This window comes from Ceratotherium simum, chromosome 5 (genome assembly GCF_057802395.1).
Source record: "Ceratotherium simum simum isolate JZ-2026a chromosome 5, ASM5780239v1, whole genome shotgun sequence".
Classification (NCBI taxonomy): domain Eukaryota; kingdom Metazoa; phylum Chordata; class Mammalia; order Perissodactyla; family Rhinocerotidae; genus Ceratotherium; species Ceratotherium simum.
The window spans coordinates 52896651-52915178 of NC_141904.1; the positions used below are offsets into that span (position 1 = coordinate 52896651).

Consider the following 18528-nt stretch of genomic DNA (forward strand, 5'->3'; position numbering starts at 1 on the left):
TGGGTGAGCAGGTCAGCCTGACTTGTAGGCCTAGCTGTCTTCATTTCAGTTCTCAGACCCCACAGCCAGCCCTTACACACAACTGGACAGTGTGGCTTCCTAGCTGAGGAGTCAGCAGCTTCTGACCCCCACCTGCCCAGAGCAGTGGTTGGGGAGTTGGCCTAATGAGATCATAGAGGATACTCAGGGACCAGGAGCCAGAAGCCAGCTGAGGGCTCTATCCCAACTTCCCTGGAAAAGGAAAAAAAGCCCTCAGGCCAGCAGAGGCGCAGAACTGAGACTGACAGAAACCTGTCCCTCCCCAGGCCTTTTCCAACCCACAATCCTCCCTACCCAAGAAGCAGCAGAGACAAGGCCCAAAAGAGGAGGCTTTTAATACAAAGAGGGCGGGTCTGGCCTGGAAAGGACTCAAATAAAGGGGACGAGAGTGTCAGGAGCCAGCGGCCGGGGGCCTGGGGGCCCTGCGGAGTGGGATGATGCAGACAGAGTTCCGAGCCTCCTTGATCCGCCACCATCGGCCAAGCCTGCAGGGGACGAGAGGAGCAGCTGAGGCCAGACTCAGCTCCACCTGGTCTCCACCCCATTCCCACCCAGCTGCCCAGCGCCCAGCCAGTACCACCTTACCCCACCCTCACCCCTCAAGGGGTGCCTCATACCTGTGCTCCTGCCCCACCCCGGCCACCAGGAAGTCCCCAGTGCTGGAGAACTTGAGGCTATTGATAAAGCCCACCTGAGAAGAGGGAGGGACAACATAGTAAGATATGAGTACAGATCCTGCCACCACAGCCCCAGCATCACAGTCAAGGGCTTGGCCGTCCCAGGCCTGGGTTAAATCCCTGCTCTGCCTCCTGTCACCTGGGCCAGCTCTTTACCCCTCAGGGCCTCAGCTTCCACATCTGTGAGATGAGGGACACAGAGCACCAGCCTCACAGTGAGTTTGTGAGGATTAAAGAAACAATGTACACCAAGTATGTCAGGCGTGGCCCAGGGCCTGGCTCCTGGCTGTGGGGCCCTGGAGACCCCATGACCATCACTGTTGACCCAAGCCCTGCACTGTCACCAGACGTCACTGACAGAGCCTGCCACTCTCCCCTAGGTTGCCCCAGGTCCCCACGCCCTAGCTTGGCATTAACCTGGCACCAGCCACAGGATCACAGTGCCAGGCCCTCCAGACCTTTGGCCACGCTGTTCCCAGCCTTCTACCTCAGTACCCAGGACAGTCTAGGACAGGGAGGGGAGTGGAGGAGGGGATGAAGGGAGAGGAAGAGGGGGGAGGCTTCCCACTAGGCCCTGTGCAAGGAGCTGGGACCATAAAGGGAAGTCATAGCTGGCCCTGCTCTGGGAAGGCCCCCTACCATAAGGGGCCTGGAAGTGTGGCAAAGGCTAAGCATTCAAGCCCCACTCACCAGGGGGATGTCGCAAAGAAGGTCAAGCCGCCGGAAGCCCTCCCCACACTGCCAGAGCCGCACACAGGAGCTGTGGGAGCCTGGGGGGACAGGGAGACAGTGGGCACCTCCTGCACCAGCCCACCCTATGACCCCCCCCTCTCTGCGGTACAGGGCACCCACCTGTGGCCACGAGGTCTGTATTGAGCAAGGCTGCCACTGACGACACCCAGAAGGGCTGCTCCAAGCCCAGCTCCCCCCGCAGTCCATGGGCCTCACGCTGCAGGGCAAGTGGCCGCTTCTTGGAGAGGCCCCACAAGGCCACGGAGCTGTGGACAGAGAGCAGAGTCAGTGAGGGGGCCACAGACAGGGCAGAAAGGCCACAGGCAGGAAGGGATCAAGTGCACACCAGCCATGGGAAGGAGACAAGGTCACCTGAGTTCTCTGCCTCAGGATCCTCATCTATGAAAAGGGGTTACCACAGCTCCCGAGCAGGGGAATCCTATGAGGCATGTCCAGGAGCAGTGGCAATGGTGGGAGGCATCCAAAAGGCAGCTCTTACCCATCGTCTGCGCCCGACACCATGTGCTCCTCGTTGATGAGCTGGATGCTGTCAATGGAGCCCCTGGAGACGGGAGCAGTGAGGGGCATGGCCCACCCTCACCCCCAGCCCACCTCGCCCCCACCTGGCGCAGCAGGCCGCCTTACTGGTGGCCATAGAAGACAAGCTGGGACTCCTCAGGGATCTTCCACACTCGGACAGTCCCGTCCCGGCCCCCGGCCGTCACACAGCACTCCCTGCTCAGGGCATCCAGTGCAGCCACAGCGTCCTGGTGTCCGAAACTGGAGGAGGGACAGAGGGAGAATGGGGTCACACGTGAACTCGCACACACACATCCGCACACCCTCTCCCCGCGCACACTCACAGGGTCTCCACGTAGGAGTTCTCTGCCACGTTCCAAACCTTCACAGAGCGGTCGTGCGACGTGCTGTAGAGCTGGTGGGTGCCTCTGCGGAACGCCAGCCCCTAAGGGTGCACAGAAAGAAGGCAAAAGGGGACATGGACTACAGCAGGCAAGACAGAGGTCAGGCCTAGGGAGGACTTCCTGAGAAAACAAGTCACAGGGCACAGGGAGCCAGCTCCCCGCGAAAGCTCTGTGGGCACTTCTGTGCAGCTCTATCCAGAGCCAGGGGCACACTCACCTGCCCTCGAGCAGCTGCAGACTTCTCAGAGGCCTCCCTGCTCCCTAGGCAAGTTTGACTCAGTCTCCCCCACTCTTCCCTAGCCCTTCACTCTGTTTATGTCCTCTACAGAGCCACTCACTACGCCAAAGTGCAGGTTCCCTGAGGACAGGGACCCTCTGCCTCATTCATCCCATTCCACAGAGCCCAGCACCAAGCCTGGCTCACTCAGGGTAAGTGTCCATGAAAGAAGGCCCAGCTCCTCACCGACACGGCATCCCGGTGTCCCGTGAAGGTGTACAGGTGCCGGCAGCTCTGGGCATCCCAAATGAGAATGAGTTTGCTGCGGTCGCCAGAGGCCTGTAGGGATGAGGACAATGGCCACAGGCACCCACTGTGTGCCCAGACCTCTCACTCGCCCCTGGGGCCAACCCTGCCTTACAAGGTACTTGCCGTCGGAGGAGATGGCCATGCAAAGGACATGGCTGCTATGGCCAGGGGGCTGCCCCTCAGCACCCTTCTTGGCTCGTGGGATCACATGAAGCTTCCGTCCACTCTCCATGCTCCCTGACACAGAGGGAAGAGAGAGGCTATTAGGATGGGGGACAGGACTGGCTGGCAAGCTCCCTCAAAGGCAGCATGGGGCCATGGGAAAAGTCCTGGCCTCAGGTCAGATCTGGCTCAGCCACTGTCAGGCCCTGGACAAGTCACCTCAGTTTCCTCATCTGTTAAGTGGTGACAATAATGCCAAAGGGCAGCCATGAAGCCCAGAAGAGAAGGGATAGGAAAGTGCTTTGGGACTGATGGTGCAAGTTCTCCCTGTTGATGAACAGGGAGGATGAGGACAGCACTCAGTTGTCGAAGGTTAGGAACCCAGGAGGACCAAAAACTCAATTCCAGGACTGTGCAGAGTCTTAAGCGTCCTCCAGTCCAACTGCCCACCTGCAGCATCAATTCTCACAAATCATCATGCTGCCTCTGCTCAATCTCCAATGACAGTGTCGGGGAGCTCACGAGCCCCACTCCTGAGCAGAAGCTTCCACTGTCACACAGAAAACACCTCTTTCAGAGCAAACCTGCCTCCAGAAGCCTCCCTCATTGGGCTTCAGTTTGCCCTGATTATTCCCTCCTCCCAAGACCAGCCCTCCTGGATGACCCCTGGGGGCCACACCCCCACCCAGGCATTCACTCACACTTAATAATGGTGCAGTCTTTGGCAGCGGAAAAGATGGCCGAGTCATCAGGGGTGATAGCCAAACACGTGATGGAGAGCTGGTGGCCCCGTAAGATTCGAATGTCGGCTGCTGCTGGGGCCTGGATCTGGTCAGGTGGGGGCTGGGTCACTGCGACTGGAGGCAGGAAGGCACCCCTACACACATACGCCACCCTTTCCCACCACCCTGCCCAGAAGGAAACCCGGACCCAGGGCCACAAAGACCAGACCCTTACCTGACTCTGTCTGCCCAAACGCCCACCATGTTCCAGACCAAAGACCCCGCAATGCAGCTTGAGTACCCAGTTGGGCCATCTGCCCACCAACCCGGGTGAGATCCCCAATTCCCTCCAAGGTACATCAAAGTGCCCTGCCCACTCACCTCCTTTGCCACCGACTTCTGCAGCCTGCCCCTCTGCTCGAGCTGCATGGAGAAGAGAGGTGAGATCCCAGGAGCAGGACCAGCCCCATCTATTCCCTCCCATCACCCTCCCTCCACACTCACCACATCCTCCTTCAGGCGTCCCGCCACCTGGTCCTCCTCAAATTCACGGGCTTCAGCTTTCTCCTCCTCTGTGTGGGACAGACCATACCAAGTAAATCCACGCCAAAACCCCACTTTTTCCTTCCCATCCCCACCCCACCACCTCAGTCCTGGACCCTGGACACTTAGGCTGTGTCCCGAGGGAAGTTCAGGCTGCCTCAGGCAAAGGGCAAGGAGGGCTGGATGGTCTCCTCCTGCCCACCCCCTGCCTTTACTTATCAGACCCTCCCACAGGGCAGCCAGCACCAGCAGCCCTGGCAGCCCACCAGGTACCTGACTCAGTCACCCATCAGGTGGCTGAGGCTGCCCCAGGCAGGCTTAGGCACAGGCCCCGCCTCTCACCTGCCCTGCCCATGGGCTCACCTTGCTGCCTGAGCTGCTCAAGGTAGAGCTTGGCCAAGCGCAGCTTCTTCTCCTGTGCAGTCTCCTCTAGCTCCTCCTCCTCCTCCTCAGTCCTCCTGGGAGCTAGGCTGTAGGCGGGAGGGGGCTGGGCTTGAGGAGGGCTCACCTTGCTCCTCTGGCCACTAGGACCATACCTCCTGGCTGCTCCCTCAGCCATTCAACCACCCCCACCCCTGCCAGCCCTCATGGCCGATGATTACACAAGCAGAAAACTGAAAGGGCCCACCCAGTGCCTGCCGTAAGGGTGAAAACAGACCCAAAACCCAAAGGGATCACTGTGAAATCTCTCAACTCTGGAGGGAAAGAGAAGGTTCTACAGGCTTCCAAGAAAAATCAGGTTGTGTACAAAGGGTCAGGAATCAAAATGGCTTCAGACATCTCAACAGCCACACTGAAAGTAGCAAGACAAAGGAGCAGCACACACCAAATTCTGACGGAAAATGCTAACCCCTGGAATGCCATGCCAGTTAAACCATCAACGACCAGTGAAGATATTGTCAGATATACAAGTTGTCAAAGAATTGGTCCTTCCTCCTTCTTTTAAGGATGGAGGATGTGTTCCTGAACAAGAGGGTAAACTAAGAATGAGGAAGGCAGGCAAGATCTGAAACAGGAGATCCAACAAGGAGAGCAGAAAAGGTAGATCCCAGAGCAACTGCCCCCAGAAATGGGGGAGCAGCCAGCCCGGATCCAATCCAAGGACCCGAGACACGCTGAGATTGTCATCGCCTCATCCTCAATGCCACAGCACCATCCTCTACCCTGAGGACGGGATTCCAGGTGACGTTTAACTGGTCTTGGCTTGACCTTGTGCTGGTGAAGTTCCCGCCTTCCCTTCCATGCCTCAGTCCCTGGACCAGCTGACAGCACTCACTTCACTCAAGACGAGGCCTACTTTGACTTGCTCCTGGCAGCTGCAGGTAGGTCATGGGAATTCAGAAGCAGAAAAGTCAGGGCAGCCCGTTCCCTCTGATCACGTGCCTGCAGATATCTAGTCCCTGTCAGGTGCCCCAACTGTTTCCCAGGACTCATACATGACCTTGCCCACGACTTCCCCAGAAGGGACCTTGGAAACTCTCAAGGAAGCCAAGGCCAGACCAGGCCCCAGAGACAATTTAGTACCCAGTGCCCAGCAAGCCTTCAGCCAATAGGGTTGGTGCTGCCCTTCCCATACCCAGCCAAGGTCAGAACTTCTACTCAGTTTACCCAAACTAATAAATCTATTGTGTAGGGGTTCACACATAGGAGACAGAACTCCACAGAAAATCAGGGGAAGTGGTCATTGTATGAGTCCACTCATATGACATTCTGGAAAAGGCAAAACTATAGGGACAAAAGTTACCAGGGGCTGGGGGGAGAGGGAGAAAGAAGCACAAAGGAGCAGGGGGGAATTCTGGAGGGTGATGAAACCCTTCTATAGCTCCATAGTGGTGGTAGTTACAGGACTATATACATCTGTCAAAACTCACCAAACTGTATACTAAAAAAGGTGAATGTTACTGTAGGTAAATTATACCTGAATGAGAAGACGAAAAAAAAGACAAAAAGGCAAGGAAGGAAGGAAACCAAAGAAAGGATTAACTCAAGTCAGGAATGGCAGTTGGGACTTCTAAGTTTCTGCAAATGGTCTACTTCTTAACCTCAGTGGTGGGTGCACAGAGGTTCATCATTCATCATTACCCTCTACAGTACAAATACATTTCATGAACTCTTCTGTATCTAATATATTTCACAACATATTTTAAAAACATTTAAAAGTGCTTAGCCCATGGCCAGGCACAAGCCTCCCACAGTAACCTTAGGACTAAGAAAAGTATATTAAGTCTTTCTGTGAGCAGGCTAAGGCCAACACGTATTTCAGAAGCAGAATTTCCAAAGTCAACTCTTAAAAAAGGCACCAGGATTCCCTGGTATGAGGGCCGCCATTCCACAGGGTCAGGCCTGACACCCTGCTAGTCCCCTCTGAAATCCTGCAACATACCCCACCCCCGTCACCTGCAGAATGAGGCAGGTATTCAAAGCCCTCCACAATCTGGATGCACCTACCACCTCTCCATCTCCCTTTCTGGTACACTTACACCCTAGACTTTTCTCTGATCCCTGAATGCCTTCCCTAACTCTCCATGAAAGAGTCCTCCTCATCTCTCTAGGCTCTATTTAAATGTCCCCTCCTCTGTTCCCAGAACACAAGCTGTAAGATATGCATCCCATTATAAGACATTTGGCTTTCACCTGCCTGCTCATCTCTTTACTCTCAACAGTGAAAAGCCAGTGCCTGGCATATGTTGAGAGTCAGGGGGCAGACCAGTCATTGTGAAATCGTGGGAAAACAGAATGAAGAACTAGCTAGCAATGCTTGCATCCCTCCCCCTTTGCCAGTCAGTCCAGCTTGTGTTCAGCTCCCTGCCATGAGCCAGGGAGGTCTCACTGGTCTCCCATTGGGGCTGGCCGTCCTCCCAACACAGAGACCCTGCAGGGAAGGAGATAAGACTTCTCAAGGTCAGAAACAGGAGGAAAGAGCCAAGGTCTGAGAGCCAAGGGCCAGAGTTCTGGGTTCTAGGCCCAGTTCTGCCCCGACTCATTGAGTCTTCATACACCATGGGCCTCAGTGATCCCTTCCACTAGGTAGAAAAGAAGAGCTCACCTCTCACTCTCCGAGTCGCTGGAGATCTCCTCATTCATCTTGCTGCCACCCTTGGACTTGCCTCTGTCTCCAGTAGAGTCGGCCTGGGAATTAATTATATGATCTCTTCTTTGATCAAGGGTCCGGACCACATCGGCACTGATCAAGGGCCCCTTCCGGTTTCTCGACAGCGCCGGGACTGGGAAAGATGGTGACCCCGGCTCAAGTGCAAAGCCTTCCAGGATTCAGCCCGAGGAGAGAGGGACAAAGCTGACTCCAGCTGGGGTCCCAGGAGAAGGGCCGGGGAGGTGACCGGGCCCCGGGGCCCGCGGACGGGATGGTGGTTCTAGTAGTACTGACCCCGACCAGCGGAAGCGCCACTCACCTTTCGCCGCCGCTTGCCGGCCCCCGCACTGGCCCCGGCCCCCGAGGCCGGCTTTCCCCGCTTTCGTGCTGCCGCTGTCGCCAACATGCCGCCCGCCGTGTGTGTTGCAGCGGCCGCCGGCGAACCCACGTGGCGACTAAACCCGGACCGTCTGGCAAGACTCCGCGCCCTGATAGGTTCCCACAGCCCGGCACGCCCCACCTCTCACAGCTCCATTGGGTCCTTCAGTAGGCTCTGTCACGCCCCCAAGTGTCCATAGGGTAAACGCCTTTGGCCTCGCCTCCTGGAGCTCCTATAGCCTCCCTCGCCAGGCTCCAGCAGGAAGCAAGCCTCTTCCCGGCGCTTCCGCCCCAAGGCTGTGGCGCGTGCGCTCTGCTACTTAGCTGACGTCTAAGGAGGGGTCCGACCAGGAGGGCCTTCTCTGTGTTTGCGCCCGTTGGACGCTGGGGGGCGCCAGAGATAGGGGTTCCATGTCCCGGAGCGTGCCTCCTCCTTGTCGGCGGCGGGGGCGAGAGTGAACCAGCCTGGCACTAGATAACCGGGGGATCCAGGTAGCCCCAGGGAGAGGGAGGCAATGCCCACACCCGGGCCTGAGGTCGTTGGGCAGCCAGTGGACACGTATTGCATGCCACAGGCCAGACGAGCAGCGCTAAGGGCGCGTCAGTCCCCTGGGTCCCCATCAAGTGTCCCCATCAAGTGTCCACGCATCCGTGGGAGATGCTGCCCGCCTCGGCCTGTCCGGCTTCTGACTCACCAGACTGGTGAGCACATAACTGGAATCCTACACTCCACCCTCAGCTCCACCCCTCTGGCGGTTGTCGGGAAGCCTAAGCCTTACAGAGGGTTGCAGAGGGGCCCTGGAACAAGGACTACCAGGAAGTCCTGATACTAGGCGGGGTAACCCACCTCTGCCAGGTCCCTGCTTCTCTTAGGTGAGTGCCCTATGGCCTGCTCACAGCCCTCCACAGGGCAGAGCTGGGTGGGACTGGCCCTTGACCTCTGGCAGTACAAGGGTAGTTGTCTGGGACCCTGGCTGGCACCCTAGAACTCTTGAGTGCCTTGGGAAAGGTTTCTACACCACTAGGTCCCAAGCTCTTGGGGGATATGTCTGGCCCAGGAGTGCTGGCCCCCGGACAGCTGCCCACTCTTCTCCATAGCTGGGGTGACTCAACCCAGCAACCATGCCAGGTCCGAGTTAACTGAGAGGGGGAGGAGCAGGCAGTACCCAGAGAGTGCTCTGGAGGGAGGAGGAGCCCAGAAGTGGTGGGGGAGATTCTCCTTTCACTTTCCCTACCACTTCTGGACACACTGGAGAGCTAGAGAAGGTAGGGAACCACTCTTCCTTGACCCGAGTTGGCAGACTGGACAGGGTCATGGTCTGGCCACTGTGACTGGGGAAAGGGGTATATCTGGGGTGCAGAGAGCCAGTTTTGGTCTGGGGCTGGGAATGGGGAAGTGGAGGCAGGCGGAGGCAGTGGGAGGTCACCAAAGGGCAAACCTAGGGTACAGCCATTTGTGCTGTGCCAGCCAGGTGGGGTGCAGAAGCTGTGGAGGCCTAAGGGCCCCCACGGTGCCCCAGAACAGCCATGGCTCCAAAGCGCAAGCCCTCTGTGCAGCGTGAGGGCCCTGAGAAGAAGAAACAGGGGTCAGAGGAGGACAGCTTCCACTCCACTGCCAAGGCCCTCAGAGCTGCGCCCACAGAGAAGCACATAGTCTGAGTGGACCCCGCATGCCCACTCAGCTGCAGCCCTGGGACCCAGGTAAGCTATAGTCCCCAGCCAGGCCCAGAGCCTCCTAGGTACAGATACTTTCAGACCTTCTCCCCTCCCCACTAGGACTAGGCTCTGGCCACATAGCTCATGGCTCCCAAATAAGCTATGTTCTCCTGAGACCCCAAAGGTCAGACGGGCTATATCCCATCAGATCTGGGCAGGTCGTGTCTGCTCTTCAGACCCCAGCACAGGCCCCTGCGCTTCTCAGGCTTCACCCCAACACACTTAAGGCAGGGCTTTAACCCCCTCAGTCTCCCCAGGGCTCACATATGTCCCCTCAAAGCAGCCACACAGGGTAGAGCCATGTCCCCTATGATCACCAGCAGGGCAGAGTTTTGTCCCTGTCAGAACCCCTAGGGCAGAACTATGTGTCCCTCAGATTCCTAGACCCAGTCATGTCCTCCCAGAACCTCCCCCCACTGCCCAAGTTTAGCCATATCCCCTCAGACTGTGTCCCGCAGGCCAGAACTGTGACCCCCTCAAGCCTTCCGAGACAGAGCCTCCTCTGACACCCTAGTACAGTCTGACTCCTGTTCCCATCAGACCCCTGTCATTTGCGGCCGTGTACCCTATCCCACCCAAGAGCAGCCCAAGCCAGCCTGCCCTCCCCACGCCCCCTCTGGCCCCAGGTGCATGAAGACTACGACTGCACCCTGAACCAGACCAACATCGGGCGCAATAACAACAAGTTCTACATCATCCAGCTGCTGAAAGACGGTGACCGCTTCGTCTGCTGGAACCGCTGGGGCCATGTGGTGAGTGCCACCTGCCCACCCTGTGCCTGCCTCCTACCCCACCTCTCCCTGCTCAACACACATCCCCCCTGCTCCCCAGGGTCCCCACAGGTTACTCAAGCTGAAAGGCCATGGCTGCTGACTGTGCCCCCTCTCCACCTCCAACTGTCCAGGGCCACTCAGCACAGGCCCTGGCACAGCTGGCACAGCAGAGGCCAGCAAATGTTTACAGTGGGCACTGTAGAGGGCACACCCCTGAGGGCTGTTGGTTGCAGGGAGAGGTGGGCCAGTCAAAGCTCAACTACTTCGTGTTACTGGAGAATGCAAAGAAGGACTTTGAGAAGAAATTTCGAGACAAGACCAAGAACAACTGGGCGGAGCGGGACCACTTTGTGGCCCATCCCGGCAAGTACACACTTGTCGAAGTACAGGGAGAGGACGAGACCCGAGAAGCCGTGGTGAAGGTGGAATGGCCAGGGAGGGTGGCTGGGCCCTGGGCTGAGGGGGGCATTGGACAGACAGACCCAGCCGGTTGGGCTCTGCCACTGCCCAGCTGTGCAATCTTAGGCACAGACCTCCCCTCTCTGGCCTCAGTCTGGCCAATCTCTGTCTAATGCAGGGCCCTGCTCCAGGTGTGGGTGCCCTGCGCAGCTGCTCCTGCCCACAAGTGCCCTCTACCCCTAGGTGGACGGAGGCCCAGTGAGGACCGTGGTTCAGCGGGTGTGGCACTGCTCCCTGGATGCAGCCACACGGAAGCTCATCACCAATATCTTCAGCAAGGATATGTTCAATAAGGCCATGGCCCTCATGAACCTGGGTGAGGGGAGAGGAGCTAGGCAGGGTGGCAGGGGCCCGGGGGTGGCAAGGCTGCAGGGCTAAGTCTGCGCACTCTCCCCTTTCCCTTAGATGTGAAGAAGATGCCCCTGGGAAAGTTGAGCAAGCTGCAGATTGCACAGGGCTTCGAGGCTTTGGAGGCACTGGAGGTGGCCCTGAAAGCCCCCACAGATGGTGGTCTCTGCCTGGAGGAGCTGTCCTCCCGCTTCTACACTGTCATTCCCCACAACTTCGGCCGCAACCGGCCCCTGCCCATCAACTCCCCTGAGCTTCTGCAGGCCAAGAAGGACATGCTGCTGGTGAGTGATGGCAGGTGGGCAGACAGTGGGGGTACCAAACAGACAGACTGGACAAGGGAGATGGGGGACAGATGGCCAAGAAGGCCCAAATAGATGGACTGCCATGGGCAAGCCGAAGGACATGAGAGGGGAAAACCAGGCAGATAGATGGGGTGGGGGTGAACAGGTGGACAGACAGGTGGGGTGGCCATGGTCTTAGTCATTTGGGAGGGAGAGGAGAGGCCGGGGGTCAAGTAGACAGACTTGCTAGTGCCCATCATCTTAGGTGCTGGCAGACATCGAGCTGGCCCAGACCCTGCAGGCAGCCCCTAAGGAGGAGAAGGTGGAGGAGGTGCCACACCCACTGGACCGAGATTACCAGCTCCTCAAGTGCCAGCTCCAGCTGCTGGATGCAGAGGCACCTGAGTACAAGGTGGGCAGGGCCCCACAGAGGAGCCCGGCTGACAGTGGGCTCTGCCCCTCTGCCCTCCAGGTGCCCAGAGGAGTCCCTCGCCCTCAGCCCTCTCTCCCTGTGTCTCTAGGGCCTGAGAACAGTTCTGGGACTGGGAGGCCAGTGGTAGTTCGTCCACACGTCTCTCACCCTTGGCACCCAGCTTCTGCTGTCCCCGCAGGTGATACACACCTACTTGAAACAGACCGGCAACAACTACAGGTGCCCTGCTCTTCAGCATGTTTGGAAAGTGAACTGAGAAGGGGAGGTGAGAGAGAGTCCCCCCAACTCCCTCCCCCATCCCTACCTCATCCCTTATGGAGGTGACCTTGGCTTATCTGTCCCTTAGTGACTCGGCTTAGGCACTCTGACCAGTTTCTGCCAGGCCTAGGTCTTGTGCATGTGTGCATGAGTGTATGTGAGTGGCCAGGGGGGCCCTCGGCCTTGGTTGTACCCTCTGAACAGCAAGGAGAAGCCCCTGAGTTTGGATGGCATGACTCTCCCTTTTCCCACCTCCTCTCCCCCCAGGGACATAGGTTCCAGGCCCACTCCACGCTGGGTAATCGGAGGCTACTGTGGCATGGCACCAACGTGGCTGTGGTGGCCGCCATCCTCACCAGCGGGCTCCGCATCATGCCGCATTCTGGTGGCCGCCTTGGCAAGGGCATCTACTTCACCTCGGAGAACAGCAAGTCAGCTGGCTATGGTGAGGTGCCACTTGGGGCCAAGCCCTGCGTGGGTATGGGGACGCTAAGGGGGCTGGGCCCAGTGCTTGCCCAACTTGTGATGAATCCGGGAGAGGAACCCTTGAATAGTTACTGCCCAGAGTACTCATCCTGCAGCTTGGGGGGACTCAGGGGAGGCGCCCAGTGGTCAGGGATGGCTTCCTAGAGAAGGCAATGCAGATAGGATGAGTGTGCCAACCAGACCTGGAAGGGGGCGAAAGAGGAGCCTTCGAGGTAAAGCAGCCAGGAGGTGGCACAAAGGCTGGGAGGCTGTGGCAGGTGAGGACCTCTGAGCATGACCTGATGATAAAGCTTAGAGCACATGCCTGGGGTGGGCTGTGCTCCCGGGGCTGGGGCCTGGGAGGGTCAAGGGAGCCTCATCTAGGGAGCAATGGGGAGCCCAGTTAGACTTGTACGTAGCAGGGTCTCAGTGGCTGCAGCTGTGGGGAGGGTGGCAGAGGCCAAGGCAGTAGAGGTGGGGGAGGAGAGAGTCCACAAGAGGGATATGTGGGAGGTGGGACGGGCAGCATATGGGAAAGGGTCAAAGGTGTCTCTAATGACCCCCAAGTATTTGTCCAGAGGTGTCCTCACTGAGGTGACCTCCCCAGACAGACTGCTCCTCAGCCTAGGCTGACCCCATCATTGGATACCACCACCACCCAACCATCTAAGAGAGCAAGGTCTGAGGATTCATCCAAGGGCAGGTGGGGCTGAAGTTCTAGGATGTCTGAGGCTGCCCAGGAGCCCACCTGGAGGACAGAGGAGCCTAAGAAAGAGTGGAGGGTAGCCTCAGGAGAGCCAGTGCAAGGGGGTCCCAGGGTAAGGGGTGAAGGATGCCGGTGGCAAAATCAGCAAAGCAGGCCAGGGAGAAAAGCCCTTCACCCCGGATTTGGTCACTAGGAGGCCATTACTGACTTTGGTGAGGGCAGCAGGGGGTGTAGAGGCCTGACTTCAGGGAGGGGTGGGAGAGAGCATGGCCAGAACAAGGGGGTGTTTTTAAGGATGGAGGAAGAGTGGGCACTTTTCTGGGCTGTGGCAGCAAAGCCAGAGGAAATAATGATGCAACAGAGGGGCCCAGGGAGTCAGGCAGGAGGGCCGAGCTGCCTACTCTGAACCTCCCTGTGTCCCCCGGTTACTGGCATGCACTGCGGGGCCCACGACATCGGCTACATGTTCCTGAGTGAGGTGGCACTGGGCAGAGAGCACCGTGTCACCACCGATGAGCCTAGCTTAAAGCAGCCACCCCCTTGCTTCGACAGTGTCATTGCCCAAGGCTGCACAGAACCCGGCAAGTCCCGAGAAGCTGGACAAGCCTGAGGTTAGAGGTGGGACTGAGATGGGGGACCGGACGCTTTCCGGGAGGAGGTGAGCAGGGAAGGGGCTGTGGAAAGGGAGAAAAAGAAGCAGGCTTTGTCACTGCAGTTATTCACTTTGTCATTTACCAAACACTCACTTATTTAACAAATGGTTCCTGGGCATCCGGGAGGGCTTCAAAGAAGAGGTGTCATTGAGCTTTGAAAGATGAGTGGGCATTTCCCAGGCAGAGAAATGGGGGAGGATATTCCAGGCAGAAGGCCCAGCCTGTGCAGTAGTAGTTTGGAGGTTGGCAAGGTGGGAATGAGCAGGCATGCCCTGTAGCAGAAGTGGAAAGCATGGGGGCCAGGACTTACTGGTAAAGCTGAGGACCAGTGACCCTTGGGTAACCATGGCCCTTGCTGTGCCCTGCAGATCCAACCCAGGACACCAAGCTGGAGCTGGATGGCCAGCAAGTGGTGGTGCCCCAGGGCCGGCCAATGTTCTGCCCAGAGTTCCGCTGCTCCAGCTTCTCCCAGAGTGAGTATCTCATCTACCAGGAAGCCAGTGCCGCCTGCGCTACCTGCTGGAGCTTCGCCTCTGAGCTGTCCGCCGGCCTCCCGTCATTCTCAGTCTTCCTGTCCATCCCTGGTGCCCCCATATCACCCGTTCTTGCTCCCAAATCTCCCTCCTGTGTCCCAGACAGTGATCCGACCTCCCTCCAATCCTTGTTAGTCCTGGTGTGGCTGTGGCCCCAGCCTCGCCCACCTCCAAAGGTGATGGGCATGATGTACCAGCGTTGTTACTGGGACACACATACAGTAGCCTATTCAAGGCTGTTTAGTTAGAGGGGCACAGGCTGAGGGTGGGTGGGATCCCACATCCACCTAGGCCATCCAGATTTGCCCAGACTGTCCATCTGAGAGGTGTGATCACCAAGGTAGGCTGAACTTCAGGCATGCACAGACAAGTTTATTAAACATTGTGTTCGCTCGCCTCCCGGCCTCTGCTTATCTGTGCTGTAGCTGCACCAGGCCTGGGCCTCCTTTTTCTGCACGGTGACCCACCACACCACACAGCAGCTCCAGCCCCACTCCAAGGAGTGAGTACTCACAAGGGTTGATGTGGGTCACATACACGCCCCACCCACCCTGGCCGATCTACATCCATTACTACAACAACCGACCTCCTCTGATCATTGAGCCTTCAGAGGAGACCATCGTCATCAACTCAGAACTGTGGGTCATTTGGGGACCCACCCAGTGATTCTATCATTTAGCCCAGACGTGGCCAGGCAAATCAAGCATTGCTCATGTCTTGGCACCAGACTTCCATGTGCATCTTATAGCTGAGTATTATAGACAAGTTGAGCACGTATCCGAGGGACACAGCTCTGCAATCAGGAAAGGAATGCCAGTTATCACCCCAGGTCACCCTATCCACAAACGAGGGGTGCAGGCGCTAGAGGGTGGGCCAGGATCCAGTCCAGGGTCACATGCTGCGTGTACTTGTCATGTCTCTTTAGTCTCCTTTAATCTGAAACCATTCCTCGGCCTTTTTTTTTCCTTCATAGCTTTGACATTCTTGACACTCCTGAAGAGAACAGGCCAGTTGCTTCCTAGAATCTCTCTCAATTTGGGTTTGTCTGATGTTTTGTCATGAATAGATTCAGGGCTGCAATTTGGGCAGGAACGTTACATAAATGATGTGTCCTTGGTGCATTATATTGGGAGGGACACGCCCCACTCTTGGTGATGTTAACTTCAATTGCTTAAGGTGGTGTCCACCAGGTTTCACCACTGGAAAGTTACCATTTCTCCCATTTAATTAATCAGTAATCTGTGGGAAGATACTTTGAGGTGCAAATGTCTCATTTCTCATCGACTCTCACCCACTGGCTTTAACATCCACTGATGATTTTTACCTGAAATTGTTGACTTGAGTCAATTTTTGCTAAGATGGTTGCAAATGATAGTTATCTAATTCCATCATTTATTTTATATTTATAAATTAATATTCTTTCTTTATCAGTACGGATTTGTGGGTTCTTATTTTATTCCGTGGGTTATAATCCATTACTGTCTTTATTTTGATACTTAAATTGTCCCAGATATGGCCAGCAGAAGGTCCTTCAAGCTGACTCCTGTGTCTACATCATTTTTTGAGCACTTCCTTACTTTCTGGCATCACAAGATGTTCCAGGCTCATCTCACACACACCTGGAATCAGCCATTTCTCCAAGGAGCCCTGGTTCCCTAGAGTAGGAAATGGTGTTTAGAATCCAAGATCTGGACAGTAGATATGCTCCTTGGTACTGGGGTGTCATTGCTTTCAAGTCTTTGTAGCAAAGAGAGCTAGGAAACATGTATATGTAAATAAATAAACACATCTATCTATATCCATTTCTCCAATTCCAGTCCAACACCACAGCGTTCTTCCGTTCTACCCCAAATCCATATTTATACCTCCCTTCTCTAACAGTTAGAACCTTGGTTTTCATCAACATCAATATATTTACTTATTTGCTTAATCCCACACAAAAAGGAATTTCAGAATTGCTACACCCATACCACTGTGAAAAACAAACTTTCTAAGCAGAACTCAAGATTTATTGAATCTTATTCAAGATTATCTTTTTGTCTTTAGACTGAGGGTCAGTGGTCAAGGTAACAGTTTGAACACAGGTTCAAATGTTACTTGGATTAGTTATTATTTCACTTTGGTGCCGTATATTATTCATTTGAAATACAGGTAAGTTCATTTGTTTCTGTTTATATTCACTTTTAGGGTGTTTTCCTCATCTCCATTGATTTTTTTCAATAATTAGAACATTAACATAGTTCCAAAAAGTCCCATCTATACAAAAATGTGTGCTCAGAAGAGTGTCCTTCTCCTAGCCCTTTCACCCCACTCCCACCCACTTGCTGTAGTTTCTGGTTTATCCTTCCTGCATTTCTTTTTGCAAATTAAAAAATAAATAAACTGCAAAATGTTTTAACTTTTCATTTAGTTGAGTGATTTTGAAAGGAGCATGCACTCTCCAACCCACCATAGCCCCCATCACTCCCTGTTGCCTCCCCTAGTCCACTTTTCTCGTTTGCCATACCCACCTGGCCCTGGTGAGCCCTCCCCAGGCCCTGGTGGCTCAGCAGCTGCCCCAGGTCTGCAGGCCTAACTGGGCAGGGAGAAGGCCAAGGCCTACTCCTTCCTCTGAACCAAGACCTCAGAAATCCAGCTCCACCTCGGAGAGGCACATGCCCACGTTCAAGTTGTGGCCAACTACAGGAAGGGGTGCCTGTGTGGACAGACCTAGGAAGCAGGTGACCTGGGTTCTAGGTACAACTCAGCTATGTGATCTAGAACACATTCCTTCCCTCTCTAAGCACCAATTTTCTCATCTGAATAATGGAGAATTGGACCAGAGCCCTTCGAATTCCAGTAGGAAACAAGTCAAACCTGGAGGTCCACGCCCTGGTGTCTACCACCTAGATCTGTGCTGATGCTGACCACGTGCCTGTGCTGGGCTCTAGGGGCACAGGCATGAGCAAGATGCAGATGAGGCCCCTGCTCTCCCGGAGCTTACATTCTAGTAAAACAGGTTTTAAACAAACACATGTGTAAATGTGAAATGTGATAGCAGGTAGGAAAAGTGCCAGGAAGAAAAATAAAGCAGGGTAAAAGGATTAGTGACGGGAAGGTAGAACAATTTTTAAAAAGACGGTCACTGAAGGCCTCTCTCAAGCAGAGACCTGAACTGGCTGAAGGAGCAAGCCAGGGACAGATCCGAGGGAAGGGAGTTCTGACAGAGGAAACAGCAAGTGCAAAGATCTTGAGACGGAAACCAGTTTGACGTGTGGGAGGACCAGCAAGATGATTGCTACGGCTGGAAGTACAGGAGGCAAGGAGGAGAGAGAGGTCAGAGGTGGGGAGAAGGCCAACTCAGCACAGAGGAGCTGAGACTCTGTTCTGGTGATGGGAAGCTCTGGGAGGGATGCGAGTAGGGTCATGATCTGACCTGATTTGTTTTCAGAGGGATCCACTTCAGCTGCTGTGTAGAGTGGACTGTAGGGTGTGTGTCAGTCAAGATCCAGTCAGTGAAACAGAAATCACTCTAGGTATTCCACACAAGGGGAATCTGATACAGGGAAGGAAGTGAACTACCAAAGGGATGGTAAGGCAGTCCAAAGATTGGCAACAGCAGGAAGTTCCTACCACACTTAGGCTAGAAGGGTAATGGAAGGAAATGGTATTCCAGTACCCAGAGACCAGGGTCACCCTGCAGGCCCCAGAACCACAGAGGGGGTCGCCTGAAGGAGAGAGAGGCTGTCTTCCACAGACGCAGATCCAGAGCCCCAGGCTAAGCATGAGAAGGAAAATACCCCGGCTTCTTCTCTCCTTGCATCCTCCAGTCTTCTGCTGATAACTTCCATTGGCTGAATATACCCAAAAATCAACTGGCAAAGGAGCCTGGGAAGTACAGTTCCCCGGAAGGCACAGCAGCACTGGGGAAGACTGCTAGGACCCAGGGGGCTGGTGCCAGGCCCTGTCCCTCCCTTGCCAGCTCTGTGTGTCTCTAAAGGGCAAAACAGGCAAATGACCAGCACAAGGTACAGGAGCAGAAGCCAGGAGACCAGTCAAGAGGATGGTGAAATGGTCCAGGTGAGAGGTGCCGGTGGCTGGGACCATAGTACTGAGAGTGGTGAGAAA

General features: G+C 55.6%; 2 protein-coding genes across 2 annotated transcripts; one reads left to right on the plus strand and one right to left on the minus strand.

Moving 5' to 3' along the window:
• Positions 1 to 355: 355 nt before the first annotated feature.
• Positions 356 to 7897, minus strand: RRP9 (ribosomal RNA processing 9, U3 small nucleolar RNA binding protein). Its single transcript, XM_004419768.3, has 15 exons — positions 7735 to 7897; positions 7371 to 7453; positions 4688 to 4794; positions 4286 to 4353; positions 4163 to 4204; positions 3761 to 3887; positions 3010 to 3134; positions 2835 to 2927; positions 2312 to 2412; positions 2094 to 2228; positions 1948 to 2010; positions 1569 to 1714; positions 1407 to 1486; positions 657 to 730; positions 356 to 524 (listed from the first exon to the last, which is right to left on the minus strand). Exons 1-15 carry the CDS (start codon positions 7819 to 7821, stop codon positions 431 to 433), a joined length of 1425 nt encoding a protein of 474 aa, XP_004419825.1. The 5' UTR covers positions 7822 to 7897; the 3' UTR covers positions 356 to 430.
• A 230-nt stretch (positions 7898 to 8127) lies between these two features.
• On the plus strand, positions 8128 to 14786 carry PARP3 (poly(ADP-ribose) polymerase family member 3). The gene is given in 11 exon segments (XM_087431125.1): positions 8128 to 9494; positions 10136 to 10261; positions 10516 to 10704; positions 10925 to 11057; positions 11147 to 11373; positions 11639 to 11785; positions 11985 to 12071; positions 12332 to 12508; positions 13660 to 13816; positions 14257 to 14382; positions 14385 to 14786. Coding segments are annotated over 11 exon segments (1584 nt in total). The 5' UTR covers positions 8128 to 9320; the 3' UTR covers positions 14426 to 14786.
• Positions 14787 to 18528: the final 3742 nt, after the last annotated feature.